The sequence below is a fragment of the Daldinia vernicosa genome (genome assembly GCF_022497035.1).
Source record: "Daldinia vernicosa strain CBS 139.73 unplaced genomic scaffold F5Y00scaffold_51, whole genome shotgun sequence".
NCBI lineage: Eukaryota > Fungi > Ascomycota > Sordariomycetes > Xylariales > Hypoxylaceae > Daldinia > Daldinia vernicosa.
The window spans coordinates 150,004-169,907 of record NW_025953967.1 but is presented as its reverse complement, the minus strand read 5'-3'; the positions used below and the strand labels follow the sequence as shown (position 1 = coordinate 169,907).

Here is a 19,904-nt window from a genome sequence, read left to right as displayed (position 1 = left end):
GTTGCCCACTGGGGTCGCTGGAACCGTGGATCGCCGGGTCCCATGGATGCTAGCACCGGAATCATTCCAAGCCTAGTCTAGCCCAGTAGCTCTGCTGCACTCTGCTGCTGCTGCTGCTGCTGCTGCTGCTGCTGCTGCGAGAGAAAAACCCAGGCCTTACCTGTCCTGCCTGTCCAAGTGTGGTCCCCCCTTCGTTCAAGGAATTACCAGCATCTACCAGCATCTGCATTTGCACTTGCATCCACCTCCATTACAAAGTCTGAGGGTGCACCCACACCCATGTCACCTAGGCAAAGCCGAACCAAACTGCCTGATGAGTGACCATCCAATCCACCCAACCCGCTCTGTGGAATTGTAAAGGGCAATGCGACAGTGAACTGCCCGAGTTGCTATTGTTGTCGTTGCTTTACTCTGCTGTAGTAGCTGTCGCTCTTACTACCACTCCTCCGCCCTCTACAACCTTCTACCGGGAGGTGACATACAATACATCACGCTTCTCCGATCTTACAAGCGCGAGAGAGGTCGACCGAGCTAGTCAGGAAGGGAGAAGAACAACGATTAATTGCGCGCTCAACTTACAAAAGTTTAGCGCTGGGCTTCTACCGTTTCCATTTTATCTCGTGTAGATTTACAAGCTGTTCGCTACTATCCTCATAGGCGCTAGGACCCGGGGGCACAACCTTTAGGATATACATAGTGTTCGGCTTGTAGAGGAACTTGGGCTGACAGCCCAATCCTTGGAAACGTGGGGAAACTTGGAAAGTGATCCGTAATACGTACGAAATCACTTTTCCAACGACCCCGTACAAAAAAGAAAAAGAAATAGAGTCCTTGACCTGAATTTTTCTTTTTTTTCCCTTTTCGCCCCTCTTCGACATGGCCGCCAGCACAGTGTCGCCTATAGCGACCTCGAATCCCTCGACAACCATGAATCCCACCACGACAGAGCATGACTTTCGCTTCCCGCGAAGGCCCTTTGAATCGGCCCCCGAATCGGCCCAGACGAGTAAGAGGAATACCGACGAGAGCAGTCCTGGTGACTTGCGCATACATGAGCTTAACTTAGATTTTACAAAACCAGATACCCGCCCGGCAGCATTCGATTTTCTACAATCCTCGATTTCCCCGAGTCTTCAGAATGGTATATCCGGAAACAACGAGAGCTTAGAGCAGCTGCAGCGAGACGATCCGCTCGCAACGCAAGTTTGGAAGTTCTTTCGCAACACGAAGCAGAGCTTGCCCAACCAGGAGCGCATGGAAAATTTAACGTGGCGCATGATGCACTTGAGTCTACAGAAAATACAGCAGGAACTTGCTCGGTATGTTGGTTGTTGTATAGTGTTGTGTAGGCGCATTGCGACTCTAACCGTCTCTATAGTCGCACCGCTTCTTACGAGACCGGCAACACTGCGACGAACATTGCCAATGCTCCCAGTGGCATCGCACAACTTCGAAAGACGTCGGATCAAAACGTACATACGGATCCCATGAATCTTGACGACTTTATATTTTCCGAGAGCGTCTCGACTCCGGCCGGATTCACGGCAACGCCTTCGCCGGATGCGTGCAAACAAGAGGAGAAGACGGCTCACACCACGGCCGCTGCTATCCCTATCAAATCTCGCAAAACACCCTCGCAGCAGCATTTTGTCCCCCAGTCGGTTCCTGTCCCTGCTCATCAGAGAAGCCAGGATGAGTTTGCCTACGTCACTCGGCACCATCGAAAAACCAGCATTGACGAGAGACGAGTGAGTAAAGCTGAGGCGCCTTCATTTGCTGTGCTAAAACAAAACATAATACCTAATCCCTTTACTTCTCACCTTGATTTACTGCGAAATTCCTATTCTCGTACGGCAGATATATATGTAGAGAGCTAATGATAATGTGATAGACTCGAAACTTGAAGCGTCCTGCTAACTTTTCCCCTCACGTCTCTGCCCTTAACAGCAATAACTATGTCTCTAACGAGATGGACGCCGATTCTGATCTCCACGAATACTCCTTAGACAATTCTCATACAAACGGCAACACCCACGTACCTCACCATCCAGGGGTTCCCTTTCCTCTCGACACCTTCCCCATGGAGAACGACCCTATCATTACTTCAGCAGGACCTTTCCAGCCGGGATTTTCCTTCTCGCCATCGTCATCGCCAATGGTTCCTCATGGCCCCTTTTCAAACTTCTATAACCCTCATGGTGTTGCATCCAACTCAGTCAATGGCGCAGACTACTATTCCCCGCCGGGTTCCGCGTATCAGTCGGCTGTTTCTACACCGCATCCAATGGTAGAAAATGAGAACTTATTTTTCGGCTCGATGGATATGCGCCATCAACGAGCACCAAACTTCCGTCCAGGACCGGCCGGGTCTATGAGGGGTCAAATGAACCAGCAATTTATGCATCAACATAACGGCAACTCTATGTTTCCACCAACCACTACCGGAGCAGATTCTTCTGCCTCGTTTACGCAAACCCTTAATTTCGGTCATGTCGATCCAAGCCAAGTCTTCCAGCCAGACCCCCCAGTTCGTTCCCCAGGTGTTGGCATGGCACATGAGAATATGTTTAACTTCGGTGCTGATTCGGATAACGAAGATGAGGAGGGCGGTGCGTTCGCTGATCGTAACATGGGTATCAAATTTTCACCTGAACACGAATCGGGGATGGACATGGGCAATCAAAATTCTATGGGATGGGATGCTTCTTTGCCTGGGCAGTTCAGCACGCAAGCAGCTCGTTATCCTGGTGGACCGCCTCGAAAGCAAGTCACTATCGGAGGCACGACAACAGATTATTTAGAATCGGGTGATTGGGACGGCCAAGGCAGCCTACCGCGGTCCCAGTCGTTTCGATCGGCCAGCGACAGGCGTCAGAAGATCCCTCGTACAGCTTCGACGCCAAACGCCAACATGGGTGGCCGTGGGAATCCGTTTGACAAATTGGCTCAGTCGAACCCGAATTCTCCGCCAGCAGACGTGTCAGGTAATGTCTCGGGCTTCTCTTCCGTAGCACCTAGTCGACCTACTTCCCCGCCTGGTTCTAAACACGGCTCCACGAGCAACCTGCAAGCTGCCGCGGGAGGGCAGGGAGATGGAAATACACCTACTACCTGTACTAATTGTTTTACACAAACTACGCCGCTGTGGCGTCGAAACCCAGAAGGCCAGCCTCTGTGCAACGCTTGCGGTCTATTTTTGAAGCTCCACGGTGTCGTAAGGCCTCTAAGTCTAAAGACCGACGTTATTAAGAAACGTAACCGCGGATCCGGTGCGAGCCTTCCCGTTGGCGGAACGAGCACGAGATCTAAGAAGAATACTGGCAACGCGGCGGGGACCGCCTCTGGACCCGCCTCGCGAAAGAATTCGACTTTGGCTATGTCTGCCACGAACAGCGCAACGCAGGTGACTACGCCACCATCGGTGACCAACAGAGCCGGCAGCGTCAACGAGGGCGAAAGTCCTGCAAGCGGCGCTGGCGGTTCCGGTGGTAACACGGCAGGAAGTACGCCAACTAGTTATGCGGGTTCTGCTACTGGTGCGGTGGGCGGTAAAGGCGTCGTGCCAATTGCAGCAGCTCCACCAAAGAATGCACCAGGACCGGGTGCCGCCTCACTCCCGCGAAATATCGGCGCCAGCGGTTCTTCCAAGCGTCAACGCCGTAGTAGTAAAAGCACTGGGCCAAACGAGTCATCTAACGGCATGGATGTCGATAGCCCTGAGAATTCGACTGGCTCGAATGAAGCAGCTCGTTCCATTAGTTCTTCGAGCGGATTCACCAGCATGTCCAATCCAGGAAACCTGGGCCTTGCCAACGGTTTTGGCATGTCTCAAAGACCTATGATGGGACACAGCATGACCGGAATGTCCGGGGGTTCTACTGGTGTAATGAACTCCGGGTCTGGAAACGGCCCTCAGGAATGGGAGTGGTTGACCATGAGTCTCTAATCTTTTTTTCCTCCGAAGGATTCTGGTATGTACATCTGTACTGGGTACTATTTACGATACGGTTCTGAGATTTCCGATTTACGCATTTACTCAAGCGGTTTCGCTTGGATCCTGCATGGAGGTTTTCTGGTTTCGACTAATCGTATCCGACCTAAGAAGCGAATGACCGGACTATTTTATTGTGAACAATGGCTCGGCTGAACTCGCTACGGCATGGATGACGAATTTTCACGACATCACATATACGGCGGCGTTGGTTTCTCTAATTTTTATGACGGGGAGGCCATTACTCTTTTTATATACCATGCACCCGACACTTTCACCAGTTCTGTATATGGCTGACTGGCTGACTGCTGCGGTACCGGGTTCTTGGTCGCTCACAGAATTTACACCTAAACATTGAGATTGGGGTTTCTATTCACATAGTTCAGAGACTACGTGCTGGGAGCAATTCATATCGCAATGCTATTTCACGAATTCGATAGCAATTCTACCTCAGTTTGGATTACTTAACTTTATACACTGCGAAGAATTTGCACTTGGTTCTTCTTGGCACCCGTCTACTACCTTTAATACCTTGGGTACCTATATAACACGATCTCACCCGCAATACCACGAGATTCCAAACGAAACTTGGTTACGGGACATGCCGCGGCAATTTATTAGTACGACAGCCATTTGGGACAACCCTTTACTTTGCGAGGATAGTGGTTCGGTCGGATGTGCCACGAATTTTGCGCTGTATTTTCTTTGCCTTGGTGGCTAGGACTCGGATAAGGGGTCTGTAGATATGGGATTGATACCATTGTTGTTTCTAGACAGGCACGCAGGTCACCTATGGACCTAGGAAGCATAGGGGAGGATCATAGCCACCAGGCATAGCTTTATTAAGCTACGCGTATGGACGGTTGAGCAGACTAGCAGACTAGCAGACAGATAGACGGCGTACAGGGACAGGTCAGGAGTCAGTTGCGCTACTTGGTGGTTTAATGACGACGCTATAAGACAAGGGCACCCGGGCTACACAGACTATACCACCCTAATTCCCACGAAGCAGATGATCAACCCTTGGCGGACACCATGCTGCTTACGAATGTCTACTCGCTTGTCCAGGTAGATGCTAGGATAGAGGAAGAATATAATAAGACTAAAGCCATTTACAAACAAGTCCAAACTAGAATTTCTATTTTTGCTCAGACCCTAGCCACTCCGTGCCCATTGCTAGATATTTGTATATGTACCTAAAGTGTTACTGCCCGATGTATGTCAGATGTCGTAGGTACATCCCTCCCTTTGCTACCTAAGCTAAAATACCTCCTTAGGCATATAAAGGCAGAATGAATTGGGATTAGGAACTATTCCTTAACTACCTACCCAGGGTAAGTAAAGACGTGCCCCTGTTCTTCCCAGCCCGGCTTGCTTGTCAGGCAGCAGGTTACCTCTACCTACCTAGGCAGGTTAGATTAGGTTGGATATAGGGAGTTTGGGGAAGTAAGGGATGGGATGGGTACTGGGTGTTATGGTTTGCTTTGGCCTTTGTTCTTGGGGATTGGGGATTGGTTAACGAACTCAAACTCTCTAACTAGTAACTACCCCTCTAGTTTTCTTTGTTTACTTCATACCTGGCGCTTAGGTAGAGGCTAAAGCCGATGATAAGCTAGAACTCGTTTCTAGGAGTGGAGGAAGTATGTCTATTCTGGGCTTGGTTTGTAGCTGGTAGGCTAGTGTAGTTGATGTGCAGTTTGCTGTCTGTTTAAGCTGTTTGCATGTGATGCTGAGGGGATCTACAAGGTCACTTGCTAATATTCCAGTATAGTCGGAATCCTGCCAAGTAGTAAGGCAGTTTGATTTGTCTTGACCTAGGTCTAGTCGGAGCACAGATATCCAGATGTTGCTTATTACCTTAGCTCATTTCTAAAGTATAACATCTCCATGTAGTCGTAATGGCGTATTCAGGTAGTAGCCAGTAATAGCAAGTCTAGAGAAAGATAATAAATACAGCCGGCATGTTTCACGCACGCTAACATATCCCAGCAGTATATATAGACAGACAATCACGCTCACTTTTACCAATAACGAGCTTTGCAGAGAAAATTACTGTCCCCTGTATTTCTGCCTTTTCCAGGCGATACCTGCGTAAGTACAGACGAGAGGCCTGTGGGTAATGACCAAGACCAAGCCAGAACGATGATGCCGTATGACTCCCTAATGAAAGATGCAAATCCGTATGCATCCGTAACCTCCGTTTCATCCATTCACTGCCGATCATAATAGAGCAGAGTGTGCTTGCCTGCCATACGTAAAAGAGGTGGACGCTCAGAGCCAGACCCTGTCGAATGTCTGCTCGTCCATCGCCTTCCGAATCCTCCCGAGTACGACACTGGCTGCCCTCAAGAGGGTAGGCGCTGCGTCGCGCTTATGAGCCAGGGTTGGGGTTCATCTGCTGAAGTGTTAATATAGAATCTGGGACATATCTGGTGTGGAAAGTGGAAAAAGATGCCCACCTTTCGCTTGCCACCAGTCAGGGTAACGTTGACAAAACGGCGGGTGTATGTGAGTCTCTTCTTGGCGCGGCCCTTAGGGGTCTTTGGCTTCTCTTGCTTCTCGACCTGTTTTGATGTCGTTAGTTTTGTATCCCATTTTATCCGCGATGACCATGTCTAGAGCAAGTGCGTATTTGATGAAAGAAGCGCGCGTATTAATATGGCGGACGATATAGTCCCCTCTTCGGAAGGTTCGGTTTAGGCGATATTTTCGACAAAGCGAGTGGCGAATTGCGGATTGTTTCGCTGCGAGTCGCTAGATATTCGAATGATCGTTTTACGGTTGGCGACACAAATTGCTCAAATCGTACGCGCGCTTCTTGGTCGCGAGGATGGAATTTTCGGATTACTGGATGAACTAACCTTAGGGGTCTGAGACTTGACCTTACCTGTAGGATAATTGTCAGTATATTTCCATCTCGAATTATAAATATGTATTAGTATTTCAATCGGAATGACGTACCGGCACGGGCGAGAGATCCGTGAACTTTTCCCATCTTGAAAGATTGTGTTGTAAACTGTTTGGAAGTCGATGAAGTTGGTAAGAGTGGAAGAAATGGGTCGATGTGGGCGGGTTTTGCTGATGAATTCGCAAGTCTTGGCACTCAGAATGATGTTGTGAGGGTTTGCGGGTGGAAAGAGTCACACCGAAGAGAGTCTGGCTTCGTCAAAATTTCCATAAAGGGTTAAGTAAACCCTGGTCATGTGACTATGTCTTAGCTGCATCTCCGAAAGCCCCGCGTTAAAGTTTATTGCATAACCCGGACAGTGTAACCCGGATGAGGCAAGATTTCGCGGGTATTTATCGGTACGTACGGATTAGATTCCAGCGGGGTGAGTTCAAATGACTAACTCATTAAGGCAAAGCCCCAGACCCAGACCTACTAGGTACTATGTACATATGTAAAGGTAAAGTAAAGTGACCCACCTGATGCATCATTTCACATTCACATGGGTTCGTTTGACTTCAGACCGGTGACCGGTGACCGGCCTCGTCTTCGTCTTCGTTTCATTTGATGAGCTCTAGCAGACCGCTAAACGCCATCGAACAGACAGCATGGAAATGTGGTTTCAGCTCTAACTTTGATCTCTTGTAATCTGAAAGCTATTTAAACTAAACTTGAACTTCCTCTTTCCTTGTACAATACTCTAACACCCTACCCTACCCTTCCTTACCGAAATCTAGCTGTACGATACGACCCCTACGCACTTAGACACTTACACACTTTCGCAATGAGGTTCTTACGTAGCTTGCCCTTCGTCTCTCTAGCTGCGCACTCCTGCGTAGCGGAATCTACCTCGGAGCCGCAGTACATCCTCAGCAACCCTCCCGCCTCGGAATCAAATTATCGCATTCCGACTTCATACGAGTCTGCCGTGCTCGGTCGGCGCATCCTAGCTCTTACTCCACTTGGCACTCTCGCCACCGTCTTCCCAGATTCGTCCCGCGGACGCCAGCCAGATGGTCTCGGCGGCGTGCCTCTCGGACTGATGGAGTACGTAGCGGATTGCGAGGAGGAGGGCAACCCTACCATCCTGGCTATTAAGATCGGGACTACCTTCAGGAACGTGGACGGCGGTTCCAACATCAGCCTGGCCCAGGAATGGACTCCCCCATATCCACCAGACAAGCGCATCAGATCCACCTTCTTCGACTGGCTGTTTGGACGCGACGCCGACACCAAGACCAAGGACAGAGTGCCGTACAGCGCAGTCAACCTCCCGCGTTACAGCCTGCTGGGCTATATCGAGAAGATCGATTCGGCCGATACCAAGGCATTTAAGGCATTGTCATCGTGCTTCGTAGAGACGCATCCCGACAGCAAGTACTGGCTCCCTGGAAATAAGATCCACGAGTCCGAGTTCGTGAGGCTTGTCGTTACACAAGTATATTGGATTGGTGGCTTTGGCGACAGAGCCTATATCGGCTGGATCCCTGTTGACGAGTGGAAGAATGTTACTAGGAAGGAGTGGGAAGATGTGAGACTACCTGGCGAGAAGAAGGGCTGGGACGAATGGAGCACTTCAGACCTATGAGCGCTGACTGTCCATAAGTAAACGATCAGTTTGGGATACAAGTTAGGATCTAAATGGTACCATAATAGCAGTCGGATGCATCCCAGGTACTTGAGTGAAGAGAATAGCAAATAATAATGATACTAGACAACTCTGACATCAGTTAGTTTCGTGGTTGAGTCTTTAGTATCGTGGTAAGAGTGCATTCATTCACATTTAAACTACCAGTTAGGCGCCGGGTTTCCATGGGGAAAAAAGGTAGAATAAAATTATAAGTCCAATATTTACCGAATGCCCTAGGTATTCCGTATGGCGGAAGTGGGCATATACTAGGCAGTGCGCCATCGCTAGTACAAAGATCCGAAAACCACAAAAAGTTTTGACAAGAGTGGGACTTGAACCCACGCGGATTGCTCCATGAGGATGTAGGAATTAAGGTGACCTTAACCTCACGCCATAACCAACTCGGCCATCTTGCCTTGGCGAGCAGGTTCGTATTGGGGCCTAATGAATAAACGGAGGATTGCGGGAATGTCCTCCATTCTTTTGTGGAATCTAATGTACAGGATTACTGTCCCCATGTAGGTTCACGTTATTAGGGTTACTGCTTGAGTGGCTAAAAAATAAAAAATAAGGGAGTATGCCATCAAACCAGAGCTGAATTTACAAAGGTGAGAGTCAAGTGTAAATACTGTATGAGCAAGCATGCTTGGCCCGGGGTTAGAAAACACGAGATTGAATTTTGCGAAGAGCTTTTTGAAAATGTTATTATGCTAGGTACCTAACTATGTCTATGTGTCTCTAGGATAATAAAGAGAGTCTTTAAGGTGGAACGAGATATTAAAGCTTCAGTCTGCTACCTATGATGTATGCATCAAGGCAGCTCAAACACGGCATTAACAGTACTCATGAAGAAGCGTAATTAAACTTCTAGCAAAAGCGATGGCCATGTCTACCTAGAGATTATCGGCCGTTTCTTGTCTGGCAAGGCTTTAGTCGCCCCCTAAGCCGTACCATTACCAATATTGTCGTCCCTAGGAGGACTTCCCCCGGTTACCTCAGCTTCGAATAAGTTACGCCCGTACCCGTTTGACACAAACAGCCCTTCTATGTAGCTATAAATTGACTTTAAACCCTCTGGGCCTTGAATGGCGTCAATCATAGATTTGCGGACGTCCCTGATGGTTTGCCTCAAAGCCTCAACATTACTACCCCCTGACGGTGCGTGAAAGAGGCTAAGTAGAACGCTGTCCGCAGAAAGGAACGCAACGTCCGCCGCGTACCGAAAGAACTTAATAGCCCATTCCTTACCTAGAACCAGCTCGATCTTGGTAAATAAAGCCTCGATATGGATGCGCTGTCTCCATTTCCAGACGATAGGCGGGAGGCTATGCCACGTCTCGGGGTAATTGAATGCGCTGTAAACAAAGAGGTCGTCGACTAGCTTGGTGAACATCTCCGCGGTAAACATCTCTGCGGGCGCATCGTAAACCGCCGCAAGGACGTCGCGGACGCCGCAGAGGCCGCCCAACATACACGGCGTACATTGGATATCGACATCCCTGTATCTCTCTTCGAAGAAGCCCGCGGGGCTAAAATAATAGAGCACAATATTAGGAAGAACATCATCTGTTATGAATGCCTCGCATTCCTCGCAGATCCTGGGGAGAGCTACGTTCAAGTCGGATAATGACATACTTACGTTAGGACTCTCCATGATGGAATACTGTTAACAGCGCTTACGTTCGTAGATGGTGGTATCGTTATGAATTAGATTTGAATTTGAATAAGTAAACTCCAGGTTTGAGCTGATTCATAGAGGAAAGGGGAGAGGGATATTCTATTTGGTACCTAGATATTTATGCTTGACTCTAACCAAACAATGTCTTTTTACCTAGGTAATTATAGTTAAACAACTATCCTCCTGATGAAAGCCTATATTTCAGCATCATTGTTCACCGGTGAACAATGCCGAAAGGAACGAACCACGTTATTGTAAAGTCGGGCCATCTTTGTATAGAAGTTGAACGAACAATTTAATTAGCTACCTGCTTCATTGTATCTACCTAAGCATCTATTATTGCCATTGATTAGGTACTTACATTTAGATGGTAAGGTAGGTACCTAAGGGATGCGCTTGCGACAAACTCCGGCCAATCAAAGACTTCTTTCAATCCAATTTAGGGAATATTCACTCAAGCAATTCCACTCTATTGCCCAATGACAAGCTAACATCACGGCCATCAATCATGTTTGATAGTATTTCAATTTCCTATCCATATTATACATATAGACTACAGATACTCACCAATATCTCGTTACCGGGATCCAGCTAACCTCCACGCCCTTAATGGTAGATTTTGCAATACCAGAACTCTCTTTCTGATGTATAGAGTGAATGTCAACACCCCTACAATGACGCAGAGGATATTCACAATATAAAACCCGTCGTGTAGGATCTCGCACGTGCCACCGCCGTGCTCGCATCGCTCTCTCTCGGCTTGGACGGCGCAGGAGAACTCTTGCGTTACAAGCGGCCCCCTGAGCGCCGAGCTATCAAGCTTCTGTGTCGAGGGACGGCATGTGGCTTGTGTAAAGGTATCCACTAGACCTAAGACGAAATACCTAGGGAATGTACCACCAAGATTGGAAACCCTGACATTAAATGTTAGCTAAGATCAACTGTGATTTGGGGGATAGTACTTACGTAGCAAGCAAGGTCATATAAGTTCCGCCGATTACGGGATCGGCAACCCGAGCGTGGAATGCAGAAACAGCAACGAACATGATGGTTGAAGTAAACGTCGAGAAGACGTGCTCGCCAATGACGAGAAGAAGATACCAAGGCTGGACGCCACCAGCTGGGAAAACACTGACGGTGACCTGAGCGAAGATAGCAGCAATCAGACGACCCACGAAGCCCCAGCACCAGAGGCGCATAGGTGTATACTCCTGAGACCACTTGCCGGCATAATAACCCAGGCCTATTTCGAAGGGAAAGTCGATGAGGACCGTCAGCGCCAGATTTTCTTTGCCAAATCCCTTTTCCAGCAGCTTAAGGTTCGTCACGGCATCGTTGGCTTGAAATCCGATCTTCGAAATGAGATGGACGATAATTATGGTCTGGATATTCCGTAGCTTCAAGACATCCCACATAATCTTGTAGACATCCCAGATACCGTCCTCATTCCTTGTCTTTTCTTCCTTCTTGAGAAGCGCAAGTCCGATGGTGATTGCAATGTAAGCCCAGCCCCAGAAGGTCAAGTAGCCCCCTAGGCTTAAGAGGCCCTCCTCTGACGGTACGGAGCGGAAATAGCGGTTGGCAAAATCGCTGGAATTAAAGGCCAGGAAGACGGTGTAAGATAGGAACTGGCCGGCTGTCAGACCGACCGTCTGCGCCGTCGAAGCGTAAGAAACATTTCCTGGCGTTAGCAAAGTGAGGGCCCACCCATCAACGGCGATGTCTTGAGTCGCGCACATAAAAACCAGGAAGAACCACCAACCCGTGAAATTCCAGATGCTCGGGCCGCCCGGCTTGCCTGTGGTGGCCATCAAACCTTCGATCATGGACCCGAGGTACAACATGCTGAAGCCGGATATCAACTGAATTGGAAGAATCCAACTTTTCCTCCTTCCGACTTTAGGACTCCATACTGCATCTACTATCGGGCTCCAGAATAGTTTTAACGAGTACGGATATGACGCCAAGCTGAAGACACCGATTTCTCCAAATGAGAGATGCTCTTTGAGAAGGAATGGTACCGATCCACTCGCAAGACCCATAGGGACACCTTGTAAGAAATATAGCAGCACAAGTAGCATAAAATTCCTCTGATCTTGTAAGGGAAGTTCCCAGAATCCATGATTGTTCACCGAGGGCGTTTTCGGGATATTATCGTCGAGGGAAAAGGATTCCCGGCCTATGAGGTTTGCCGCGACCTGGCCTGACTCTTGTGGCGGCGCGGTTTTCCGCCGCAGCTCTATATTGCTCATGTCGCCGTTCGAGTGACCATTTACGCGACCGCTCGTCGAGACTGAAAGCTTATCTCGTTTCTGAGATTTCGACCGTCGAGTTTCGACACCCATTCGTACTTTGGCGCGGGGCAGTGGGGGTATTCGATTGCTTTAAAGCTGGAGATTGTGTTCTTGTCAAAGCTCTAGTGATATAGTAGATGGATAATCGATAAATGGCTGGTAGTAGAAGAAGCGTCGTTAGACTTGTACAAGTATGTTAATTATATGGTTCTCGTATATGATTTGTGGAAAGTGTTTTGGTCTTGTCCAATAAGTCAAAAGTCAACAATGAAAACAAAATAGAAACCGTGGCCTTTTTAGGATCGCGCTGGAACGTGGCGAAGTGGACCCTGAATTAAAAATAAGACGAGTAACGAGTGGTTAGAATGATGGTAGAAGTCGGGAAACCTGCAAACCCCAGATACGATTATTCCTTAGTTAGTCCATCATGGCTAAATGGTATTGCGGCTTCTTGGAGCACAGGTGCAGGGAAATATGTGGACGTGTCCAAATGAAGCTGAAGCTTTCAGCTTTGACCCAATGGAGTGGGAAAGAAAAGTAAACCCTGGATCGAAATGACTAATCAAAGACAGTCTAGAGTACCCCACCTAGATCTAGATCTTCCCCACTCTCGTGCCTTATCTGTTTTTTATCTTATCGCAATCCCCCATTTACTAATACGCGTCGGCGCGTCTTCGCTGAATGTTAAATCAACAGTTCAACAGTGATGCCGGCGATCCATAATATCGGATTTATAATATCCATGGTAGCATCATCTTCAATCTTATAAATAGATACCTAAAGAATGGCTTCCGAGGAGCCACAATCACAAGAACTCTCCGTTGCGGAGAAGTTGGACAGTGAGATTGCAACTTTAAGAGCTCAAGGTAACTATTCAGTGTTACTATATTATGATATATATCTTATGATATATGAAGCTAGTGCTAATACTATCTAGTGGAATCACTAAAACGGGATCTTAAGTTGCAAACTGCTACTCTGATAACATCAGATTCGACGCTTCAGATATTGCAAGCTGATTCAACGAAGAAATCAGGTTTCAAGAAGTCAAATGATAGCTCTAGGCTTCAGGAGCTGTTGACAAGAGCTGACGAGCAAAACGCCCATAAGCAGCAATGTCTCTACCGGACATGCGCTTCTATCACAACTTTTAAAGTGCGTGATCCGGACCCCAATGCGGTAGATGGGGGTAATGTTTTGGGTTTGCGATTCGAAGTCATGTCCAAGTCTCGGTTCCTTCGACCCTATTATGTTATGCTGAACCGGCCCTACCCGAATTCCCGGTTTCTGCGTGTCCACCGGCATACCGTTCCCCAGTGCATACCACTATCTGGATTGACGGCTCGGTATCTCCCTCCACCAGTAGCCAAAGACGACGACAGCGATATGCCAAAGAGGCAAGATTTGTCGACGTTCGTGCGGGCGCTAAGGCGAGAGCTGGTTCGTTACCACAATCGTACAGCCGTCATCGGGGACCTACGGAGCATGGCAGGTTTGGAGAGTAAGAAGGGAAAGGCTAAAGAATTGGAGGTCCCAATCACTGACATCAGCGCGGCTGACGCACAAGCAAAGCAAATCCGTGTCGAGTGGAGCGACGGACGCTCGGGACGGCTAGTAATGGATGACGACGGCGACATCGTGAAGATGGTCGTGCAGGGCGAGGACGGACAGGACCGAGAAACTATGAGACAATTTCTTGGCGGGAGCCTCCGTGTCGAAGATGTCGTTAAACAGCTCGAAAGTGCATGAGCCTGCAGGGCCAAGATTATAGCGACAAGCCACAAAACCTTCCTGAATATGATAGGTCATCTATACCTTACCGGTCAATGTACTACGGCTGTACGGGCGGCATAAACCCAGTCACGAGCTTACGACTAATATCGGACCGCCGAACTCAAGATGGATCTGCACAGACGGATTAGCGCATGGGGTAGTATTGGGCAATATGAAGATAACGCCACAAAAGAAACCCCCTAATGTAAGGATGGGCCGAACGGACCTCAATGATAGTCGGGTTTACCGTTATATCAGGTGCCTATCAGAGCCGATGAAAACTAGGGAATATGCACGTGCCCGCCTAACAGATCAACACATCCAATCGCCAAGATTAGAGATGCAGATGTTGATCGGCTTTTGATTCTTAGTTTCCAGAAGGTCGACTTTATATATTTTGGTGCACGACGATAGCCTCATTATGTAACAAGGTCTTGTAAGGGCTTGGAACGGATTCATATTATTAATAATTTTCTAAGGTCTTAAGGTCCTTGATGATCTCTCTATCTCAATCTGAGGAGATCACGACCTATTTGTAGACGTTTCTAAGAGATGTATCTCCGTATCTAGTCGCCTCTTCGGTTGTATATTAGCTATCTTGCATACTGCCTGCATCGTCTTGTGATGTGCCTTATCCAATTGTTCTAATCTTAGTTATCTTAACCTTTTACTGGGTCTAGGCTATATTTTAGATTCCAGTCTCGGCCTTGTTGTCCATATGACATTATAACCTACATTAATACTATAGGGAGCGTTCTTGGTTATGCTAGGTAACCCTACTACTTATATCTTATGTAAGATATATAGTAGTTGGTTTTGATAATACGGTTGACTTTATTCCTGTATATTCGGTTATTCTGTTAGACCCGGTCTCGAAAAGCAGCGCAGCGCGATTATACAACAGTAGTAAATTATACACTATTTAGGTACCTATACTACCACTAAATCCCCGTTTAGTAGTTTCTAGTACTAGTTAGCTACGCCGCAATGTAAAATAAAAATTAGAGGTTACCCCCAGGGCAACATAAAAGCTTAAGGTTTACACCGCACCGTGTTTTTATACTATTACTTATTTTCATTGTATATTAGCGATCTACCCCCTATTAAACTGGAGGGCACCCCTATAGTAACCCGAATTTATTGCTATTATACGGCTGGACAATACTTTTAATACCCTCGAGACCTAAGTAATATAGAAGCCTTATATATATGCATATGCAAACCAACTCCTTTTATCTTTTATTGCTTTCTATGAGGTAGGAAAATTATCTGTAAGGTAGCAAGGCATGTGTCCCAAATAGGAAATCTTTACTCGCATTCAACACAACATCTTAAGGTAAACCTTAGGCATAACAATAACACGTGTGTTCGGCGATGGCTGTAATTCGAGTAACTCCCCAGAGCCTTGTCTCGTCTTTACGTTTGATCGATTCCCAATCCGTGATCGCATACACTATTCGGCCCTAGACCTTCTAGACATCCTAAAAACCAGAAATTTTATATTTCATACGGTCTTAAGGCTCCAAGGATAGGTAGGTAGTTTGTCCTCTATCTGTAGTACTTGGAAATCCTAAGCATGTGCTAATCACAACCCGAGTCTCGGACTCTTTTCAGCCGTGAAGAGTGTATGCTTATCTTCGGATGCTAGTGTTTCTTACATGTTAATATTACTTGGCTAGAGAAATTATGTACCTTAGGAAATCAAGCTGTATGGCTGTTCGTTGCCCTCGTAGAACCTGTCGGCTCGTAAAACATAGAAAGCTAAGTGTCTTATTCTTTCCCATCTCTTCTAACTTCGTCGTTTCCTTGAAAATTATCCATCTATACGATTATTCGCCTACTTCTTCTCCAATACTCAGGTATCTAGGCACATAAAGTGAATCAGATACTATTTTATTTAAGCCTGTTCTTGTGCCTTTTCGTCACTATGGCGGAAGACAGGAATGGCAGTTTCTCTCGAGATCGTAGTTTAGGACAGGCCAACAAGTTCCTGTCCCGACCTGCTCATGCGTTAACTTGTGGGCAACTCATTCTTGAGCTGGGCGCTGATGGCGTGAATGGCTTGTCAAGCAATGTCGCAGGGCAACGCCTAGACGAACTCGGGAGAAATGAGCTTGGTGATGGGCTTAGTGGGTCGGGCGTGTCTGTGTGGAAAATCATAGTTGCGCAAATTGCGAACGCGATGACCATGGTATAATAACCCTTATGACTTTTCAAGTGAAGGGATCACTAGTGCTAAACTTATTCGAGGTACTTATACTGGCAATGGCTATCAGTTACGGTATCAAGTCATATATCGAAGGCGCCGTTATTACTGTGGTTATACTCCTTAACATCATAGTCGGATTTTTACAGGAGTATTCTGCCGGAAAGACGTTGGAATCCCTTCGCTCTCTTAGCTCACCTACTGCCCATGTCGTACGCGGCGGGGATACTAAGGTTATCCCTACCACCGAAGTTGTCATAGGCGATCTAGTTGAAATGAAGACTGGCGATACTGTTCCGGCCGACATCCGGTAGGTTGATCCCAGAGGGAGTCGTCTTCGTAATAGTTACTGATTTAATCCTTAGGGTCATTGAAGCTTTCAACTTTGAAACTAACGAAGCGCTCCTGACGGGGGAGCCTTTACCGGTCCGCAAGGACGAAAACTCTACATTTGATGATGCTACAGGGCCTGGAGATAGACTAAATATTGCCTTCAGCTCTTCGACGGTGACGAAAGGCCGGGCTAAAGGCATAGTTTTTGCTACGGGGACTTACACTGAGGTCGGTGCTATTGCTGCGGCGATTGGACAAAGTGATTCAAAAATACGGCCTATCAAACGGAACCCTGATGGTTCCGCTCGACTTCACCATTACCTGGAGGCCTATACACTAACATTCATAGATGCCGTTGGCTGCTTTCTGGGTCTAAATGTAGGAACACCGCTCCAACAAAAGCTGTCAAAGCTAGCGATGTTCCTCTTTGGTATCGCTATCTTGTGCGCTGTAATCGTTCTGGGAGTTAACGGATTCGCTGCTCGACAAGAAGTAATCATATACGCAGTTGCTACTGGTTTATCAATGATCCCCGCTTCATTGGTAGTCGTGCTAACTATCACCATGGCCGCCGGAACAAAAAGTATGGTAGAGCGGAATGTCATAGTACGGAATCTCAAGTCCCTAGAAGCTCTGGGCGCCGTAACCGATATATGCTCCGACAAGACTGGAACACTGACTCAAGGCAAGATGGTAGCCAGACGAGCGTGGATTCCTGCCGTCGGTACCTATACCGTTGAGACATCATCGGAGCCTTTTAACCCTACAGCTGGCGTGATACTACTCGATGAGCGGCAGCCGTGGCAGATCAACGTTACAGAGGACGAGCTCGAGACCAGCTTAGCTAAACAACCTTCCCAATTACTAAAAAACAGCAGGAAGGCATTGTTCGACTTTTTATGCGTTGCATCTCTCGCTAATCTTGCTACCGTCTCTCTAAAGGATGGAGTATGGAACGCGCGAGGCGACCCAACCGAGATCGCAATTCAAGTTTTTGCCTCACGCTTCGATTGGAACAGACTCAAGCTCACCCAAGGTGAAAATGCAGAGTGGACTCAAATCGCCGAACTACCTTTCGACTCCGAAATCAAGCGCATGTCCACCATTTTCAGAAACGGCCCGACCGAGCAGCTCTCCGTTTTTACTAAAGGCGCTGTTGAGCGAGTCGTAGCTATCTGTACGAAGTATTGCGAACACGACGACCAAGACGCAATCCAGATAGATGAGAGGTTCCGTGCTAACGTCATGAAGAACACGGAAGCTCTCGCTAGCACTGGATTACGGGTTCTGGCGTTCGCGAGCAAGACATTCCAAGGTCCCCTGGAAAAGGGGGGCGAGGTAAACCGCACAGACGTAGAGTCGAACCTGGTATTTCGCGGGTTGATCGGCCTCTACGATCCACCACGACCCGAATCGGCTGCCGCAGTTCTTAGCTGTCACAAAGCAGGCATATCGGTACACATGCTAACCGGCGACCACCCCGAAACGGCGAGAGCCTTTGCCCTGGAAGTCGGCATACTTCCCAGTCGTATGGAGCGAGTCAGAGCAGACGTCGCGGGATCGATGGCAATGACCGCCAGCCAATTCGACTCGTTGACAGACGACCAAGTCGACAACCTCCCTGTTCTCCCCCTGGTCATTTCCCGATGTGCTCCGAGCACCAAAGTCCGGATGATCGAGGCACTCCACAGACGTAATAGATTCTGCGCCATGGTGAGTGAGTCAGGAGACATATATATACCCACCGCTCCCAGTACCAACTTGATAGAGCCTCTCTCTCTTCCTTAACTAACACTCCGCAGACCGGCGACGGCGTAAACGACTCGCCCTCCCTCCGCCGCGCCGACGTCGGCATCGCAATGGGCCTGTCCGGCAGCGACGTAGCCAAAGAAGCGTCCGACATCGTCCTCTCGGACGACAACTTCGCCAGCATAGTCGCCGCGATCGAGGAGGGCCGGCGCATCTTCGACAACATCCAGAAATTCGTGCTGCACGTGCTAGCCGAGAACATCGCGCAGGCCGGCACCCTGCTCGTGGGCCTAGCCTTCCGAGACGAGCGCGGACTGTCCGTGTTCCCGCTCGCGCCCGTCGAGATCGTCTGGATCATCATGGCGACTTCGGGCATGCCGGACATGGGGCTGGGCTTCGAGCGCGCGGTGGAGGATATCATGAACAGGCCCCCGCGGAGCTTGGAAGCCGGGATCTTCGATGCCGAGTTTCTGGTTGATATGGTCGTTTACGGGCTGTGGATCACGGCGCTTTGCCTGTCGAGCTTTGTCCTTGTTGCGTACCGGTTTGGCGGCGGGGACCTGGGCGGAGGCTGCAACGAGGCGTATAATAGTGGTTGCGACACCGTCTTCCGCGCGCGCGCGACTACGTTTGCGTGTCTTACCTGGTTTGCGCTGTTCCTGGCCTGGGAAATGATAGATCGTCGAAGGTCTTTCTTCTCAACACAACGCCCCCAGCCCGGTAACTCCAGCAAGTCCTATGCTGTAACGAGATGGGCTCACGATATTAGCCAGAACAAGTTCCTCTTCTGGGCCATTATCATCGGCTTCGTGACGCTGTTCCCAACCCTGTACGTACCGGGCCTCAACATTATCGTGTTCAAGCACGTTGGTATCTCGTGGGAGTGGGCCGTGGTATTCGTTAGCTCGGTCTTATTCTTCGGTGGCGTCGAGGGCTGGAAGTGGGGGAAAAGGGTATACTTCCGGCGCGCGGCTTTTGCCAACAAGAAGGGGGCGGCGATGGCCTGGAAGGATATGGACGTTGAGCAACGTGCTTTCGCGGAGTATCTTGATTTTTCATTGGCCGATAATAGGGTTTACAATGACGAGGATTGGGTGAATGGAGCAGCGAATTCGACAACTCAGTTAATTCCTTAGCGTCTTAGAAGGGGTCGAGGTTGAGAGTAACGAGGTTTTATAAGGTTGGAATACATGTCAAGGGGGCTAGTGAGTATAAATAAGAGCACGGGCAATTTATTAACAGCTTTATCGCTAGTTATTTTGAGATCTCAGCTCTATTGTAAGAGCTATAACAGTCATTACCA

General features: G+C 48.4%; 7 protein-coding genes and 1 non-coding gene across 8 annotated transcripts; 4 read left to right on the top strand and 4 right to left on the bottom strand.

The window, feature by feature from the left end:
* Positions 1–876: 876 nt before the first annotated feature.
* On the top strand, positions 877–3,946 carry F5Y00DRAFT_265191 (uncharacterized protein; the record flags this gene model as incomplete). The annotated part of the gene is made up of 3 exons (XM_048011766.1): positions 877–1,319; positions 1,379–1,748; positions 1,892–3,946. The coding sequence occupies 3 exons, from the start codon at positions 877–879 to the stop codon at positions 3,944–3,946; spliced, it is 2,868 nt and encodes a 955-aa protein (XP_047861786.1).
* A 1,869-nt stretch (positions 3,947–5,815) lies between these two features.
* Positions 5,816–7,173, bottom strand: F5Y00DRAFT_245433 (ribosomal protein S30). The gene is made up of 4 exons (XM_048008968.1): positions 6,953–7,173; positions 6,853–6,878; positions 6,451–6,555; positions 5,816–6,386 (listed from the first exon to the last, which is right to left on the bottom strand). Exons 1-4 carry the CDS (start codon positions 6,984–6,986, stop codon positions 6,363–6,365), a joined length of 189 nt encoding a protein of 62 aa, XP_047861785.1. The 5' UTR covers positions 6,987–7,173; the 3' UTR covers positions 5,816–6,362.
* Positions 7,174–7,377: 204 nt separating this feature from the next.
* On the top strand, positions 7,378–8,782 carry F5Y00DRAFT_245432 (pyridoxamine 5'-phosphate oxidase-domain-containing protein). The gene has a single exon (XM_048008967.1). It carries the CDS (start codon positions 7,723–7,725, stop codon positions 8,524–8,526), a length of 804 nt encoding a protein of 267 aa, XP_047861784.1. The 5' UTR covers positions 7,378–7,722; the 3' UTR covers positions 8,527–8,782.
* A 103-nt stretch (positions 8,783–8,885) lies between these two features.
* F5Y00DRAFT_t133 lies at positions 8,886–8,984 on the bottom strand. Its single transcript has one exon. It is a non-coding gene; the product is annotated as a tRNA-Leu (tRNA).
* A 524-nt stretch (positions 8,985–9,508) lies between these two features.
* On the bottom strand, positions 9,509–10,222 carry F5Y00DRAFT_272657 (uncharacterized protein; the record flags this gene model as incomplete). The annotated part of the gene is made up of 1 exon (XM_048013026.1): positions 9,509–10,222. One exon carries the CDS (start codon positions 10,220–10,222, stop codon positions 9,509–9,511), a length of 714 nt encoding a protein of 237 aa, XP_047861783.1.
* A 506-nt stretch (positions 10,223–10,728) lies between these two features.
* F5Y00DRAFT_272655 (MFS general substrate transporter) lies at positions 10,729–12,591 on the bottom strand (the record flags this gene model as incomplete). The annotated part of the gene is made up of 2 exons (XM_048013025.1): positions 10,729–11,160; positions 11,213–12,591. The coding sequence occupies 2 exons, from the start codon at positions 12,589–12,591 to the stop codon at positions 10,824–10,826; spliced, it is 1,716 nt and encodes a 571-aa protein (XP_047861782.1). The 3' UTR covers positions 10,729–10,823.
* Positions 12,592–13,135: 544 nt separating this feature from the next.
* F5Y00DRAFT_245430 (Cenp-O kinetochore centromere component-domain-containing protein) lies at positions 13,136–14,875 on the top strand. The gene is made up of 2 exons (XM_048008966.1): positions 13,136–13,406; positions 13,478–14,875. The coding sequence occupies exons 1-2, from the start codon at positions 13,325–13,327 to the stop codon at positions 14,287–14,289; spliced, it is 894 nt and encodes a 297-aa protein (XP_047861781.1). The 5' UTR covers positions 13,136–13,324; the 3' UTR covers positions 14,290–14,875.
* Positions 14,876–16,240: 1,365 nt separating this feature from the next.
* Positions 16,241–19,885, top strand: F5Y00DRAFT_272653 (potassium/sodium eff; the record flags this gene model as incomplete). Its single annotated transcript, XM_048013024.1, has 4 exons — positions 16,241–16,504; positions 16,564–16,829; positions 16,885–18,565; positions 18,655–19,885. 4 exons carry the CDS (start codon positions 16,241–16,243, stop codon positions 19,735–19,737), a joined length of 3,294 nt encoding a protein of 1,097 aa, XP_047861780.1. The 3' UTR covers positions 19,738–19,885.
* Between the last annotated feature and the right edge of the window lie 19 nt (positions 19,886–19,904).